At 47.1% G+C, this 17,242-nt stretch overlaps 1 protein-coding gene across 1 annotated transcript; it reads left to right on the plus strand.

Annotated features, from left to right (window-relative positions):
• The first annotated feature begins 1,896 nt into the window (after window positions 1-1,896).
• Ccnb2 (cyclin B2) lies at window positions 1,897-16,634 on the plus strand. The gene is made up of 9 exons (XM_075967754.1): window positions 1,897-2,028; window positions 4,021-4,149; window positions 4,250-4,363; window positions 10,581-10,751; window positions 10,856-11,014; window positions 13,652-13,888; window positions 14,026-14,166; window positions 15,060-15,170; window positions 16,322-16,634. The coding sequence occupies exons 1-9, from the start codon at window positions 2,005-2,007 to the stop codon at window positions 16,430-16,432; spliced, it is 1,197 nt and encodes a 398-aa protein (XP_075823869.1). The 5' UTR covers window positions 1,897-2,004; the 3' UTR covers window positions 16,433-16,634.
• Window positions 16,635-17,242: the final 608 nt, after the last annotated feature.

The following is a 17,242-nucleotide window of genomic DNA, read 5'->3' on the forward strand; positions in this document are numbered from 1 at the left end:
CTAGTGGAGCCCAGCTTAGACATCTGATGCTTTTGTTGGGATGTTGAGAAGAGTCCCTCACTGTCATCTCTCTAGCAAGGGGTAATTAGACTTCTTTACACCGCGGGCCAGGAATCCTGAAACTGTCAGGCCTTCTTAGAGCCTGGAGCTGAAGTGTCCTCCAATTTTGTCATTCGTTGGTCAAGAGAATGTCAAGGCTAGCTAAGATGGGGGTGGGATAGAATAGGCCCCAAACCAACAGTTTGGCCTTTTTAAATCTAACACAGTAGGACCTGGCCATGCAGCCCAGATGGTAGAGTCCCTAGCACTTAGGAAGCCCTGGGTTCTCACACACAATGTCATTTAAACTAGGGTTGGTCGTGCATGCCTATAATCCCTTCTACTCAGTAGGTAAAAGCAGGAGTATTAGAAACTCAAGGTCCCCCTCAAATTATGGAAGTTGTAAACCAGCCTAAGATACATGAGACCCTGTTGTAAAGTTTATTACAGTAATTTAAATCACAGCCCATTGTTTTGTTAAAATGACTCCTTTCATTTAGAGGTAGGGGTCTCATTGTTGTCCTGGTGGTGCAGAAATTATGATCTTAAGGGGGCCTCCTGCCTTAGCCTTCTCAGTAGCTGGAGTTACAGGCATGTGCCATAGTGCAAGCTGCTGAGCACACTGTCTTCCTCAGCTCCATCCAAAACTTTGCAGGAAGAGAAGCTACTTGTGACATCTGTGATGTCAAGGATGGTGGCCAGAGGAGTCAGCAGCCACAAAACTTTGATCTCCTGAAGCAGGTATTTGAGATGGACTATAGCTATTTCTATTCCTTTGATTTCTCCATATCCTTGTGTAAGTTAGGGTGAGGGAAAATTCCACCAGCCTGTTTTCCAGGTGGGAGGGACACTGGTTCTTCCTGTCTTTAGACTCAGATTGGAAATTGTCAGATAACAGATTTGGGTAGAGGGAGAAAACCAATCCTGATCAGTTACCCTTATTTAAGGCTCTCCAATCACAGTATTTGTAGTTCCCAAGCAGAAGAGACTTGAACTAAAACAGTGATGGGGAGCCTGATGTGAGTCACATTTGAGATGGAGCCCAACCTCACGTCGTTCTGCTGCCTTTGAGCACGGAACCATTTTCTGTGTTTTGATTTTCTCTGCTCTGCTGGGAATACATCTTCAGGGCTTTCTTTGCACATGCATCATACAACTAAGCAACGGCTCCCCACCTCAGCCTTCTTTTTCTGTCTTGACCGCCTTCTTTTCTCCAGGATAACATTCTGTTCTTTGGCCTCTTCTCTCACTGTTCACAACTGTGACACACGGTTTTCTTCTTGAAACCTTGTGCACATTAATTACACTGTCATTTGACAAATACTTCCGAGTCTGGCTGGTATTAGCGAGTTGACACTCACACAAATCACTTTCAGTTTGATTTGTGCCTCTGCTGGGTATCTGTTGTCTTAGGAAGTCTATAATGTTGCACACGTTGGATTCTCAATCATGGTGTAGCTCTGAACGACCTGAAGACAGTGGCTCTATACCCCAAGCCAAATTCCCAAGTATATGTTTCCGGAAGAGGAAGCAAGGTCAGAAGTAGCATTTCCAGGATATTCATTCACTAGAGCCCACTTCTGGCCCACCCAGAACTTTTAAAGACATCTGTCCGTAGGTGAGCTTTTTTGGTCAAAATTAGATTAGCTTTTCCAATGGGAGAAAAAATGATCTCAGGGACTAGATTTAAAAATAAAACCGTAGGCAAGGAAACAACAAAGCCTTGCCGCCTCGCTGGTTGCTATAACAAGCAAATAGGAGTCAGCCAATCAGTGTGCAGAAAGACCTCCAGGCCCAGCCAATGGGGAGCGCGCGCCGTGCGTGCGGCTGCCCAATGGGGCGCGAGCGGTGCGGTATTTGAATCGGCGACCCGGCGGTGAGAAGGGAGCAGCGAGACCCTGAGACTCCCAACGGTGCCGCGGACTCCGGTGGCTGCCCCAGTCCGCACTTCCCAGCGCGGCCCTCATGGCGCTGCTCCGACGCCCGACGGTGAGTGCGCCCGGGCTGCGGTGTCCTGCCCTGCCCGGTGGCCCGGGAGGCTGCCGGCGAGGCCTTGGCAGAGCTGTCTAGAGGCAAGGGCCTGGGGTCCCCATCGCTGTCACTCACTGCTCAGGGCTGCGCTGCGCTGGGGATGAGGACCAAGAGGAACCGGGAAGCCCTCCAGTACCATGTTTCTGCTTTTCACATATTTTTCACAGTTTGCTTTGTGTGAACTTCCCATTGGCATCTGCACACTGTCTTCCAGGCCACGTTCATTAAAGTGTGGGTTTGTCCTCAAAAACAAAACAAAACAAAAACCCACCCAAGTGGAAAAGTGCAAAACTTGGACCCCAGTATTGCAGATGAGGGGGAGGAGGGACGACACGTACAAATTCGTATTTTGAGAATGAAAATATTACTAGCTTTTAGGCTGGAATTGTACCTGGGTCTACTTTACCTTATTGAAAACTAGAGGCGCCTACACAGCTGGCTGCCATTATCCTGGCTAGTTAAAAACTGCCAATTCCTCTTCCATGTGAGTTTAAACCTAGTCTTCATTACCAGGCTTTAACCTGGAAGACGTTGAACTTTTAAACACATTCTGAAATTAGCAGTGGGGTGCTGGCAAGAAAGATTCGACATCTTGGCTTAGGGAATCTAAATCCTAAAAATTGGTGAATATACAGTCAGGGTTCGAGTCTTGTAGATATAACTCCCACTAACAAGTAATTTTTGTCTAATTGGTTCTTTCAAGTTATTTAATACTTAAACTTTTTCAGTTGGGATGAGCTAGGGTTTTGCCTGGCTTATCCTGAGAGGTCAGTTTACTCTGCCCCCAGTTGGGAGGTATTTTAGAATTAGGGACCCCCTCTCAGGGACGTATTTCCTCATGAAATATTTATTTTTTTTAAGATTTATTTATTAAGTATACAGTGGAACAACTTTTTTTTTTTTTCCTGGTTTTCGAGACAGGGTTTCTCTGTGGCGTTGGAGTCTGTCCTGGAATTCGCTCTGTAGACCAGGCTGGCCTCGAACTCACAGAGATCCGCCTGCACTCTGCTTCCCGAGTGCTGGGATTAAAGGCGTGCGCCACCACCGCCCAGCCATGAAATATTTATTACTTCTACAACAGAGTAAACTTTGGGATATGAATAACAAACCTTGTTTTGTTAACTGTCAGTAGTTTTTCCTTTTTCATACAATTGTATCTCTCCTGTTTCACTGCAAATAACTTTAACTTGAGAGAGTCTGTGCTATAAAAAGCTGTGTTTCTGTAAAAATCCCATCTCTGTAGGTGTCATTTCTTACTCCTTATTTCATTATAATATTATAATGAAAGCTACGGGCATTTTAAACAACCGGACCTATTATTAACTAGTGGTATCAAAGCTTTTTATCATTACGGATATACTCTGAAGGGAGGTTTCTAACTAAGTGAGTACAAGGATCGCTTGACACAGGCTTATGAGAAGCAATCATTGAGGCATGGAACTTTGACATCTCTTAAAGACTACTTGAATATGCAGAACAGTTCGCAAGAGCCATAGGGAGATCTTTGTTTTACAGGTAAGGTAGTTGGGGGATTTGCCTAATTTTAGAGTGATACTTCAGATAGCAGTTTCAGATTTCCTAAAATGCACCTTTTCCCTTTAAAAATGATAAACGTTTATTTATGTGCACGAATACGCTTCCATGTGTATGCAGTACGCTGAAATCCAGGGCAGGGCGTCAGACCCCTGGAACTAGAGTTACAGGCTGGGTGCTGGGGTTGTCCGCTCCGGGAGCAGCCAATGCTCTTAACTTCCGAGAGCCATCTCCAGCCCCTCTTTCCCCCTTTATAGATAGAGTGCGGTCTGATCACCTTGTCCAGAGCAGTTCTGGAGTATCTGACATTAGTAGGTGGAGATTTTTTTTTCATTTTCTCTGTTTAACTTTTTGTTTGTTTATTTGCTTGTTTATTTATTGTCCGTTGTGGGTCTTTTGTTTCTGTTTTGTTTTAAGGTGTCCAGTGATTTGAAGAATATTGACACAGGAGTTAATCCGAAAGCTAAGAGCCATGTGACTATCCACCGGGCAGTTTTAGAAGAAATTGGAAATAAAGTTACAACCCGAGCAACCCAAGTGGCTAAGGTAACAGGGGCGAGGTGACCTGTGTGGAGAGCCACGCTCTCTAGGGCCTGAACTGGTTGTCTTACCCTGCTCACTGTTTTTTTTTTTTTTTCCCTTATAGAAACCTCAGAACATCAAAATACCCGTTCAGCCCCACAAAGTGACAAATGCCAACAAACAGCCAAAACCTACCGCTTCTGTGAAGCCGGTGCAGATGGAGACGCGGGCTCCAAAGGTAGGAAGACCAGAACTTACCTGTATGCATTTCCCTTCTTTAATTTTAATGTCTCAAGTATGGGTATTTTCCCTGCATGTATGTCTGTGCGCCACTTTCGACTCTGGTGACCTGAGAGGCAAAAAGAAGGCATAGGATGCCCTGTAACTGGAGTTACAGGAGGTGTGAGCTGGCGTGTGGGTGCTGGGAATAAACCTGAGCCCTCTGGAAGAGCAGCCAGTGCTCTTAACTACTGAATCATCTCTCCAACCCCCAACTTGGTGGGTTTTATTAAAATAATGCACAGTAGGAATGACCTTCCTTACCACTGGAAGCCCACCACTCTGAAGCCTGAAACTTACATAAAAATAAGTTAATCCCTTAATTGTACATTGATTAATGGGGGTCTCTGTAACCGAGTAGCTCAGCTGGACTCAGAATGCTAGGGAATGGTGGCTTACCCATCCATCTCCCTAAGATCAAATGTATGCACGCTCTCATATATAATTGCTATGAGAGACTTTGTTCGAGTGACAAACTATGGCAGTAAGCATTTCAGTGTATCTGTCTTTGAGTGTGTGTTGTATGATTTCACTTCCAAGCGAAACTTCAGACATTCTCGAGAAATCCCTATACTGAGCACTTACTGTACACATACAGTTGTGTTAAGGTTCCAGCAATGTCTTGTATCAGGAGGCATATCTAGGAGGGACCTATGTTCCCTGAAACAAGGTTGGCAATCTTAGGGGGTGTCATTAATGACTTGAGGCATCACAGTGTCGGGTGGCTGGGAAGGCCACAGTCTCTGGAAGACAACTCAAGAAGGGCACAGATTCTAAGGGACTGTGTGGCCCAGGACTACTTGGTTCTTAGAGGGGTGTGTATGTCAGAGGATAATCTTAGATGTTGTTCCTTAAGCAGTATGGCCTTTTTTTTTTTTTTTTTTTGAGAAAGGATCTCACTATATAGCCCCAGCTGGATTAGAGCTCATAGATCTGCCTGCTTCTGCCTCTCAGGTGCTGGAATTAAAGGCATGTAACATCATGTTAGGTCTGACAATTTTTTTTTCCTCTCTCCTTTCCCTCCTTACAGGGTCTCTCAGGTAGCTAGGAGCTCACCCAGTAGGCTATGCTGATTGGTCAGTGAGCCTGCTAAGATTGTGTGTCTCAGACTCCCTAGCACATGTCACCACCACTGTTAGCTTTTATACTGATTTGGATTCTGGGGATCAAAGGTGGATAAGTATTTTACCATGTGAGTCGCAGGGTCAGGATGGCAGAAAGTGCCTTTACCCACCAAACCACCTCACAGGAGCCATCTCTCCTCCTCCATCCCTTCTCTTTCAGGGTCTTTCGCTGTAGCTCAGGTTGATCTCAAACCCAGAGTAGTCTCCCTGCCTCTGCCTCCAAGTGCTGGAATTATAGGCATATGTCAGCATATGTCAATCCCATGCCTGGTCAATGAATATTTATTTGATAAGAATAATCTCTTTTTTTTTTTTTTTTTGTTTTTTTGAGACAGGGTTTCTCTGTAGCTTTGGAAGCCTGTCTTGGAATCATTTCGTAGACTAGGCTGGCCTCGAACTCATGGAGATCCGCCTGTGTCTGCCTCCCAAGTGCTGGGATTAAAGGCGTGTGCTGCCACCTCCCAGTGAACAGAAATAATCCTAACTGGGAGATCCATTCAACATATTTAATGAGATCCTATACAATCATAACTATGAATTAGTACAGCATTTAAAGATGTAAAGATGTTAGGAACGTTAACTGACAAAATCAGATTATAACACTATGTAATGTGCAAAATCAGATTTGCTCTTTTTCTTGGTGGTGTTTCAAAACAGGGTTTCTCTGTGTAGTGCTGGCTCTCCTGGAACTCAGATCCGCCTGCCTCTGCTTCCCAAGTGCTAGGATTAAAGGCGTGCGCCTCCCCCAGCTCAGATTTGCTCTTTAAAGCATGCATTTGTGTAAAATTTTAATCAACGTTGTATTTTTGAATATTGGCTTTAAGAAATTCAGGCTTCAGGGTCAAGGGATACAGCTCAGTGGGTAGAGTGTTTGCCCAGCACACATGAAGCCCTAGGTTCAGTGCCCAACACTGCATGAGCTAGTCCATGGTGGTGGCCATCTGTAATCCTCGCAGGAGAATCAAAGTTCAAAGCCATCCTTGGCTACTTACGGAGTTCAAGGCCAGCCCAGGATAAATAATTCAGGCTTTCACAGAAAACTGAAGCAAAGAAGAAAGGCATCTATTTGTCAATCAAGATGGCGGTAGCTCAGCTGTAGAAGCTGTGCTTAGCCTGTAAGAGCCCTGGGGTTTAGTCCTCAACATTAAAAAAAAAAACAAAAACAAAAATAAAAAAACAGTGTTTATAAAAGAAGAAAGAAAAAGTTGTTTCTTCCTGTGACCTTCAATGCTCCCCTCGCTCTGGTTTTCTTTTTGCCATGGCTTGAGGCCTCCTGTTTCAGACAAAAAGGGGGCTAAGAGCTCAGTCCATGTAAAATCCCTTCCGACTTCTCGGGACTAGAGAGATGACTCCACGCGCTGCTCTTACACAGGACTGGAGGATTTCATTCCCAGCACTTGTGCTGGGTGGCTCACATAACTTAGCTTCTGGGGATTCAACCAGTTCAACCTCTTCTGGCTGCTGTGGGCACTGCTGTGCAGACCCGCTTCCCCCCCCCCTCACACACACACACACACACACACACACACACACACACACACACTGGTTAGAGGATGTGCTGGGTGTTGTGATTTAGGATTATCATCAAGGAGCAGTTAGTTACTGCCACTCAGACACACTGACTTCAGATTCATAGTAGCGAAGGAAGCATGGAGCCCACAGTGTCTGCAGGAGAGCCCTCTTTGAGCCTGGCCCTGGCTGTTACCTGCCCTTTTGCTGCCACTTTACAGACCGTCTCTGGAGTTGTGCACACACCAGTGGAGCGTAGGGGTTCTAGTAACTTCCCTAGAAAGCTGTTGATCTCTGTGTCCATGAAAGCAGATGTTCCCAGAATCCCAGGTTATAAACCTGGAGGTGGGGGCGTCTTGCTGTGTGCATGAGGCAGCTGCTTCTCAGATGGCTGAGACTTAACTCAGGCGTTCACAGCACTTCTCACACAGCATTTGGTGTGCGTGGGGGGAACGAGGAGGGAGGCGACCAGTGTTTTTTTCTGAGCTGGAAGGCCTCGGTAAACACTGACTAGTTTGAAGGAAGAAGGGTATTTGCTGCAAATTTGGGCAAGCATGGGCAAGCATGGGCAAGGGCAATCAAGATTCCTAGGGCCCAGACAGACCAGGCAGCTAAGGATCTTGGGAAGTGTTTTCCGTTCTTCACAGCAGTACAGAACAGTGTGGTGGCAGGCGTCCCAGCTCTGAGGGCGGGGCTGGGGGGGGGCAGTTCAAGATCACCGAGTTCAAAGTCAGCCTGGGCCACAGGAGACCTTCTCTCAAAAGAAAGAATGTGAAAGAAAATAAACAAACAAAACCTGTAAGTGAATGGAAAATAAGCACTGTGCTCTCGGCTGTTTAATAAAAGGAGTAAAATGAAACAACTCTAAATCTGGGCAATAGATGGACAGGACACAGCTAAGCCTCTGTGCGGCCTCCTGAGGCCCGGGCTGTGTTCCTGACAGTCACGGTAACAGGTTCTGCTCCACCACTGCCCTGATCTGAGGAATACTTGTTGGAGCAGTTCCTCATGAAGCCCCTCCCTGCCGCACTTCTCTATTGCCCAGCGTGGAGGTGTGGCCTAGAGCCCCAGCACTGAGACAGGGCAGTAGGACTGTAAGGGCCAGGACAGCCCATTGCTTTTCACGGCAAGACCCCGTGTCAGCAAAACAGGGAACAAGGCAGCAGCATAGGAGCGCTCCCTGTGCTCACCCCTGTGACAGCCCCCACCCAGCCCTCCATCCTTCCAAATAAGGATGACTGAAGTCAGATGGCAGGCACATCCTCAGCTTCTGACTGGCCTTTCAGTTATCCATGGCAACCAATAGGCTTCTTTGTTAATCTAGTTTGAAGGTTTTAACTTGCATATTACTTCTGCCATTTTAAAATTGCTCTTAATAATTCATTTTTAAGGACAAATTTTGAGTTGCTGACCCTAACTAATGATGTTTAAATTTCATGTTTATATTTATTTTTTTAACTGATGCATAAAATGGCACTTATTCCTACATAATCATGTGACCCTTTGAAATACACACACCAGGCAAATGAAGGTTAAACATTTATCTCCTGCACCATTCTTACTGGCAAGACCTTCAGAGCTCTTCCCAGTAGCTTTGGAGGGATGGGCAGCATGCCATGAGATCACTCTGAAGGAAAGACAGAGGGAGAGCCACTCAGTAACACCATATTCAGGATGGACCCACAGTGGGGTCTCTGCTTTAAGAGTTGGAGCCCTGGAGCTGGAGAGATGGCTCAGTGGTTAAGAGCATTGCCTGCTCTTCCAAAGGTCGAGTTCAATTCCCAGCAACCACATGGTGGCTCACAACCATCTGTAATGAAGTCTGGTGCCCTCTTCTGGCCTTCAGGCATACAGACAGAATATTGTATACATAATAAATAAATATTTTTAAAAAAGAGTTGGAGCCCTTTAAGAAAGAGTTGGGTTGCTGTAGGGCAGAAAGGGGACTAGAAGTCTTGCCTGTTCCGCCTGCAGCTGGCCTTGGTTAAGGGTAACTGAGTGCTGAATCAGTGGGGAGGGCAAGAAACTAGAAAAACAAGTTGCTTTAGCTCTGGAGCCAGAGTACTTTAGTTTCAGGACTTGACAGTGTTCAACTAAAATGGAGAAGCTTTAGCAGGGGGTGGTGGTCCATGCCTTTAATCTCAGCCTCTAGGAGGCAGAGGCAGGTGAATCTATAAGTGTGAGACTAGCCTGATCTACAAACTGAGTTCTAGGACAGCCAGAGCTGTTACACTACTATCCCTACAGATTTGAGACAGGCTCCCGCTATGTAGCCCAGGCTAGTTTAAGAGCTGATCCTCTTAGTGCCTCATGCAGTGTACAGAGGGTGGCACGGTGGGCCTGCAGCACTTAGTGACGTGTCTGAACAGTGATGGAGTCCTGGAAAGGGTCACGCTTACCCAGGAATCTATATCTCATTCGTTCCTAATCTCTGAGGTTTTAGCCTTTGTTGGTCTGGACCTTCATATATCGCTGAGGAGGCCGATCATGTTTTGAACTGCCTCTTCCCTAACCCTCCACCTCCTGTTTCCTACTCTAAGACTAGAAATTATTAATCTTCAACATAGTTAAAATTACCTATGTGGTTTTGTTTGAACTTTTTGTTATTTTTTAATCATTTTCTCACTCTAGCGCTGTTAACCTGGAACTTTATAGCTCAGGCTGGATTCGAGTTCACGGCTATCCTCCTGACCTACCCTTCCTAGTGCTCAGACTGCAGGCCCGAGTCAGCACACATCCTGCTGGCCTACATGAGCTGTGCTCTGGGTTTGCATTTTGTTCCCGTAATATGTATTCTTCATGGTCTAGAAGTCAGTCCTGTTCGGCACTTTGAGAGGGGCCGCTTATTCTTTTCAAACAATAGTTTATACTTCATTATGAAATATTTATTTGAGCCGGGTGGTGATAGGACACACCTTTAATCCCAGAACTCAGGAAGAAGAGGAAAGTGGATATCTGTGAGTTTGAGGCCAGCCTGGTCTACAGAGCAAGTTCCAGGACTGCCAGGGCTACACAGAGAAACTGTCTTAAAAAAAACAAAAGAAGAAAGAAAACAAAAAGAAAATATTTGTTTGAACTGCATAACTTTTTAATTTGTGTGAATTTACAAATAACCAACCTGTCAGCATAATAAGTACATAGATCCAGGCTGCATCCCTACTAAACCTTGTCGTCTCCTTATTCAGACTGGAATAAGGCCTTCTGCTGGCCAGGGTCTACACTTAGAAGGAGTAATGGAAGAGCATGACTGCAGGGGAGGTTGCTGCAGGGGAGGTTGCTGCCGGGGAGCCGTCAGCTCCGGTGTTCTCTGACCTCTGTGGTCTCACATTCGTTACTCAACACCCACTGTGTGAGGGCTCCTGTGTGAACAAAGTAGTTAACTAGATACACAGAAGCTCGCGGGAGACAGAAAACAAGCCACCTCTGTATCAATAGTGTGCGGGATAGACAGAAAACAAGCCACCTCTGTATCAATAGTGTGCGGGGATAAAGGGGTAGGCGCTCCAGCAGCGCAGTAACTCCAGTCTTCCCTACCGGATGTAGGATCCTTTGCCTGTGCCTGAGGATGTCTCCATGAAGGAAGAGAACCTCTGCCAAGCTTTCTCTGATGCTTTGCTCTGCAAGATTGAGGATATAGATAACGAGGACTGGGAGAACCCTCAGCTCTGCAGTGACTACGTGAAGGACATCTACCAGTATCTCAGGCAGCTTGAGGTGGGCAGGCCTTTATGTCTGGGTTGCACTAGTGGTGTGGACCTTAGCAGGGATGTGGGGAGGAAATGACATCAGCTTGTTGAACTTTTGAATTGCCCCAATAGGTTTTGCAGTCCATCAACCCGCACTTCTTAGATGGAAGAGATATAAACGGACGTATGCGTGCCATCTTGGTGGACTGGTTGGTTCAAGTTCATTCCAAGTTTAGGCTTCTACAGGAAACTCTGTACATGTGCATTGCCATCATGGACCGGTTCCTCCAGGTGAGTGCAGCTGGGGGTGTGGTGCTGGCTGCCCTGTGAAGTGGAAAGCTGAGCTGGGGCTCCCAGGAAGGAAAAGACTGGCAGCCTAGCGGAAATGCCAGAGAGTTTCACAGAGAGTTTCAGTTGCTAAAATGGGGAAGCAGGCCAAAGGTGTGAGGCCTTTAATGCTGCTGACCAGCTCTGGGCAATCCTGTTTGCTCCAGGACACACATTCACAGTATCCTTTCCTGAATCTTTTTTTGATTTGATTTGCATATAATGGAAGTATCTTGGGGGATGGGCCTCAGATCTAATCCTGAGGTCACTGTGTGAGGTCTTGCATGTATACCTTGTATTGCAAGGCTAAAGGTAGTTTTATCTACTAATTTCAGTATGTTTATGTTTTGGCTACAGCTTGTCACTTAAGGACAGGTATTTTGGTTTTGGTTTATGGGTCCTGCATAGCTGTGATCGTTTATTAGGGAAATAAACCATCACGTGGCACAGAAGTGAGCCGAAGCCTCTGCTGGTGCCCACACCATTTTCACTGTCTGATGCACTCAGTGTCCATGCTCCCTCATCTCAGAGCTGAGGGAGAGAATCTTGGTTTCTCTGTGTAATTGCCCTAGCTGTCCTTGAACTCACAAAGATCCACCTGTCTCTGCCTCCCAAGTGCTGTGATTAAAGGTGTGTGCCACTACCACCCTACTAAGAATCTTGATTTCTAACTAGCTGTGGTAATGAATCACCACAGAAATGCAATAGAGGACTGGAGAGATGGCTCAGAGGTTAAGAGTGCTGTCTGTTCTTCCAGAGGTCCTGAGTTCAATTCCCGGCATCCACATGGTATCTCACAAACATACAGAATGAGATCTGGTCCCCTCTCTGGCATACAGGCATACATGCAGGCAGAACACTAGATAGATAATAACAAATAAATCTTTCAAGAAAACAAATGCAAAAAGAGGTCAAATCCTTCCCAAAACAAAGAGCAGGGATGCCAGTGTAGAACAGACTGAGAACCCAGAGCATAGAGGGCGGGATGTAGGGAGATACTGAGTGTCTAGCAGAGGTATCAGATATCTGCTTTACTTGTGGGCTGCTGCTGCTGGAGCCCCACAGCTTTGAGCCTGCTAGGCAAAGCAGCCACTCTATCTGGCATCCCAGGGCTGGGGGTGGAGCTCAGTGGTAAACAGCCAGGGTGTTATTCATCACAGCACTCTCGCGACGAAGACTGACTTAAAAGTCAATACTCATAGTAAATGGTTAGGCCAAGTATACAGATTCTGCTCTAACAATATGGTGATAATTATCACTTAAAAAATACTTTCAAATACTTTAAGATACTTTCAAATCCTAACTAATAGATTGAGTGGTTCTCAGTATACTCACTGGGCAGGAAAATACAGTATTATCTTGTGTGTAGACTTCCAGTAATGAAAGCAGAAGCAAGAAAAGCAAAGTCCCGGTTAAAAAACTAAAGGGGCTGGAAAGATGGCCCAGTGGTTAAGAGCACTGGCTGCCCTCCCAGAAGACCTGAGTTCAATTCCCAGCATCCATCTGGCAGCTCATAACTGTCTGGAGCTCTAGTCGGTTCCAGGGGCTCTGAGACTGTCACACAGACATACATGTAGGAAAAACACCAACACACATAAAGTAAATAATTTTTAAAAACAAACTAAACCCACACGTTTACTTGTGTATGTTTGGGGTGTGGGTGTGCCATAGGATGAAGGTAGGAAAGACAACCCAGGCTGGTTCTCACCTCTGTGCCATATGGGTTCCAGGGATTGAACTCAGGTCATCAGGCTTGGCAGCAACAGGTGCCTTTACCCACTGAGGTGTCTCCATTCCCCTCCTTACCTCTTGTTTTAAGAAATTTACATTTACTGGGGCTCAGAGGTTAAGAGCACTGGCTGCTCTTCCAGAGGTCCTGAGTTCAATTCCCAGCAACCACATGGTGGCTCACAACCATCTGTGATGAGATCTGGTGCCCTCTTCTGATGTGCAGGAAGAACACTATACACGTAATAATAAATCTTTTTTTAAAAAAAGAAGAATTCCATGTACTTAGTGTGGCAGCCCCTGTGGAGGTGAGAGACGGCTCTAAGAGCTGCTTCTCTCCTTCCACCTTGTGGATGCCGGGGCTCAGGCTCGGATCCAGGTGTGGTAGTCGTCAAGCCTTTACCGCCGAGCCATCTCGCCAGTCTGTTTTAGGAAGCTTAAAGCACACACTTTAGCTCACTGAGGTTTTTCCCCCAACTCTGAAGCATTGGGGAGAGATTTTTGTATGTGTGTGGCAATTTGTTTGAACAAGAGGCTTTTCAAGGTGGTTAGTAGGTGTACTTTTGAGGAGGGAATATTTCAGCCTGCCATTCAGTTCTCACTGTTTGCTGTGACTTGCAGAGCACACCAAGTACCAAGTCAAGGTCGTGCAGACATTTGGGACCACCCAAATCTCTGGCGTCAGGTCCTCTGGGAGGACCCAGTGAGATGGTGTGTTGGAATCTTACTGCTAGTGATTGCTCAGTGATTGCTCTTACCGCCACGGTTCAGGTCTCCTGTGTCCTGTAAGAACTTGGTTCCGTCACCCCATCCGCCCAGAGCTCTGGTGGAATCTGATCAGTGGTGACTCCAGATGTGTTTGTTTTCAATCAGGCTCAGCCCGTCTGCCGGAAGAAGCTGCAGCTGGTTGGGATCACAGCTCTGCTCTTGGCTTCCAAATATGAGGAGATGTTTTCCCCCAATATCGAAGACTTTGTTTATATCACAGACAATGCTTACACCAGTTCCCAAATCCGAGAAATGGAGACTCTGATTTTGAAAGAGCTGAAATTCGAGTTAGGCCGGCCTTTGCCACTCCACTTCTTAAGGCGAGCCTCCAAAGCCGGGGAGGTGAGTGCCACTGTCTCCGGGAAGGTTGGCTCGTGCTCAGTCCCACCCCAGCACAGCCGAGAGAAGGCTCCCGTAGACAGCTTCTGGTGGGAGGTGAGAGGCCCAATGCAGGCGCTCAGTGTGCTGCTGTCTCCTAGGTGGACGTGGAACAGCACACGTTAGCCAAGTACCTGATGGAGCTGGCGCTCATCGACTATGACATGGTGCATTACCACCCTTCTCAGGTCGCGGCTGCCGCCTCCTGCCTGGCTCAGAAGGTGCTGGGCCAGGGAAGATGGGTGAGTTTAAGAGAGAAGAAGAAGGCTGCATTTGGAGCCCGTGTGCTGTGAACTCGGGGCCCTGGGGCTGCGAGGCATGTACTTTACTGACACAGTCACTTCTCAAGTCCGAATTTCACTGTGCCGCGGCCAGGCCCGCAAGCCTCGGCTAGTACTGCTTACCCGGCTGGGAGGCGGGTGCCACTCTGGGGAGAGGGCCGGTACTCTCTTGTGTATGTGTTTCTCTCTGCCTTTGCCTAGCAAGGGGTGGAAGGATGCTTGTTGCTTGGAGCGCCCTCCAGACCTGTGCAACTGCTCTCAAACATGTCATGAGCACTTGGTCTGTTAGAGCTGAGTGCCTTTTACTGTCCTAAGCGAGCCTTGTCTCAGGGACGGAGCCACGCTCTGTGGCTTGGTGCTGGTGAAGTAGCTGGGCTGGACTGGGTTTTACAAGGTAAAAATTTCCCCACTTTTTTTTTTATATTTATTATGTATACAATATTCTGTTTGTGTGTATGACTGCAGGTCAGAAGAGGGCACCAGACCTCATTACAGATGGTTGTGAGCCACCATGTGGTTGCTGGGAATTGAACTCAGGGCCTTTGGAAGAGCAGGCAATGCTCTTAACCTCTGAGCCATCTCTCCAGCCCCACCCCACCCCCACTTTTTTTTTTTTAATTTTAAATTTATTTTAGTCATATTTTGGGATGGACCCCAAGCCCTCACTCATCACAGCTGTATCTCCAGCTGTTATCACTTTGATACAGGGTTGCACTATGGTGTCCTGTCAGCCCTAAACAGTCGCAGGGATACAGGCCTGCACCACCAGCCCAGCTCCCTCGAGACGTGGCGTGTGTTCTCCTACAGGGAAGGAAGCATTTGGGGGCCCTTCATGGCTTCCGCTTGTGTTTCAGAATTTGAAGCAGCAGTATTACACAGGATACATGGAGAGTGAGGTGCTGGAAGTCATGCAGCACATGGCCAAGAACGTGGTGAAAGTCAATGAAAACCTCACCAAATTCATCGTAAGTGCTGGCAATCCTGAACTCGGGAGGTGTTCGATTCTGGGCTGTGTGTGGAAGTGTGTTACTAGCGAGTGTGATGCTCTTATAGCATAGGCTCCAAGAATGGAATGTACCGATTGGTTAACCTTGGCTAAGTAAGCTTGGTGCCTGCTCAGCCAGCCCCTGCGTTCCCACACCTGCTTCCGCATCCTGAGCAGGCACACAGCAAGCAGGGAAGACTGTTTGCCCTGGGGCCGGGAAGAGAGGGCCCCCTCTAGTGGCCTCCCATTCAGCTCATTGTTACTCAGGCCTTTTGAAAAGGCTCCTAGTGACTGAATGTGGAGAAGGGAGAGGGACCTATGCCGGGAAAACGTGGGGGCGGGGCTGCTGTGCCTGTGGGACACAGTATCAGCATCCCCCAAGAGGCCAGTGACAGAACAAAGCTTTTTGTGCCCTTGCTGCATGATCTCGCTGGCTGGCGCGCAGTTCTGGTGTGACTGTGAGCTGGAGGCATAGTGACTGGGATTTGTGAAGTTCTAGTAGCCATACACTCTTAACTTTTTAAGACAGGGTGTCTCTGTATCCCTGGCTGTTCTGGAACTCACTTTGTAGACCAGGCTGTCCTCAAACTCAGAGATCCGCCTGCCTCTGCCTCCCGAGTGCTGGGATTAAAGGCGTGCGCCACCACCGCATGGCTTAGTTCCATTTTTAAAAAGCATGCGTATGAGTGTTTTGTCTGCATATCACATACATACCAGGTGCCTGTAGAGGCCAGAAGAGGGGGTCTAATCTCCTATGGGTGGAGTTATAGATGGTTGTGGGCACTGGGAATTGAACTGGGGTCCTCCTGAAGACCATAGAACCACCTCTCCAGCTCCCTTTTCCCAGTTTGTGCTGTCAGTCCCAATATCACTTACAATGACAGTGCCCTCACCAGTCAGATAGCTCCCAAGAGGGCCTCTTCTTTGGATCTTGAAACTATTTCACTGCTGTGTGACTAGCAGGGCTGGAGGGGCCTGCTTGGTGCAGGTGTTATGAGGGGAAGGCCCGGGGATCGGGCATCATCAGCGCCTGAGATGCTGGAAATGGCGGCCATCGTCCTCACAGCTGTAGGTTAGACTAGGTATGCTGGGCGGTCCTGAAACCTACTTAACCACAACTGCCTTCTGCAGGCTGTCAAGAACAAGTATGCCAGCAGCAGGCTCCTGAAGATCAGCACGATTCCCCAGCTGAACTCCAAAACTATCAAAGACCTTGCCTCCCCTCTGTTGGGCAGGCTCTAGGCATCTCTGATTTTGTACATACTCTAGTTTACTTCACAAAACATCCTCTCAGACTCATTTTTTATGTATTGAGGAAAAATAAAGCTATTGATTTTCTTAAGGTATCCTGTGTATATTTGTATACTCTATACTGAAGAAATGTAAAGGGTTTACCCTAACTGTGCTTTGTATTGAGGAAGAATAAAGCTATTGATTTCCTTAAGGTATCCCGTGTATATCTGTATACTCTACACTGAATGGGTCTAAGCAGCAGATAGAACTTTATTCCCAGACAAGTCTTAGCTGTTGGTCTGTGCATTGGGAATGGGGATTGACAAGCGTTCCTTTTAGAGTCTGTCAGGAGCCATTTCAGGCTTCTCCTTTCTCACATCTCACAGGGCCTTGAAGTAAAAATCTTGAGACAGAAAACTTAAAGTTAGCCAAAACATTAGCCAAAACATTATGTGCTGACTGTGGAGACTCAAGTTCTGGAAAGCACCACAGAGTGTCTTCCTGGCTTGCTGCTTATCACTAACAGCAGGTGTTCTAGCCACTGACCTTACAACTGCCCTGCTTAGCTGCCAAACTGCCCTGCTTAGTTGCCTAACTACCGGAGCCCCTCCTTCCCTTCCCCCTTCATCCTTCCCCCTTTCCTCTGTTCCCCCTGCCCGAGCTCCTTACTGAGGAGTATTTAAGACATGAAACTTGCTTCAATAAACGGATGCCTTGACAAAAGAATACTTCTTGGCGTCCGTTTCTCTTTCCTCCCATGTCTTTCAGATAGTGCCTCTTCAAGACCCTGGAGTAACTTAGGACCTGCTGGGCGGGTCG

This window comes from Microtus pennsylvanicus, chromosome 3 (assembly GCF_037038515.1).
Source record: "Microtus pennsylvanicus isolate mMicPen1 chromosome 3, mMicPen1.hap1, whole genome shotgun sequence".
Classification (NCBI taxonomy): domain Eukaryota; kingdom Metazoa; phylum Chordata; class Mammalia; order Rodentia; family Cricetidae; genus Microtus; species Microtus pennsylvanicus.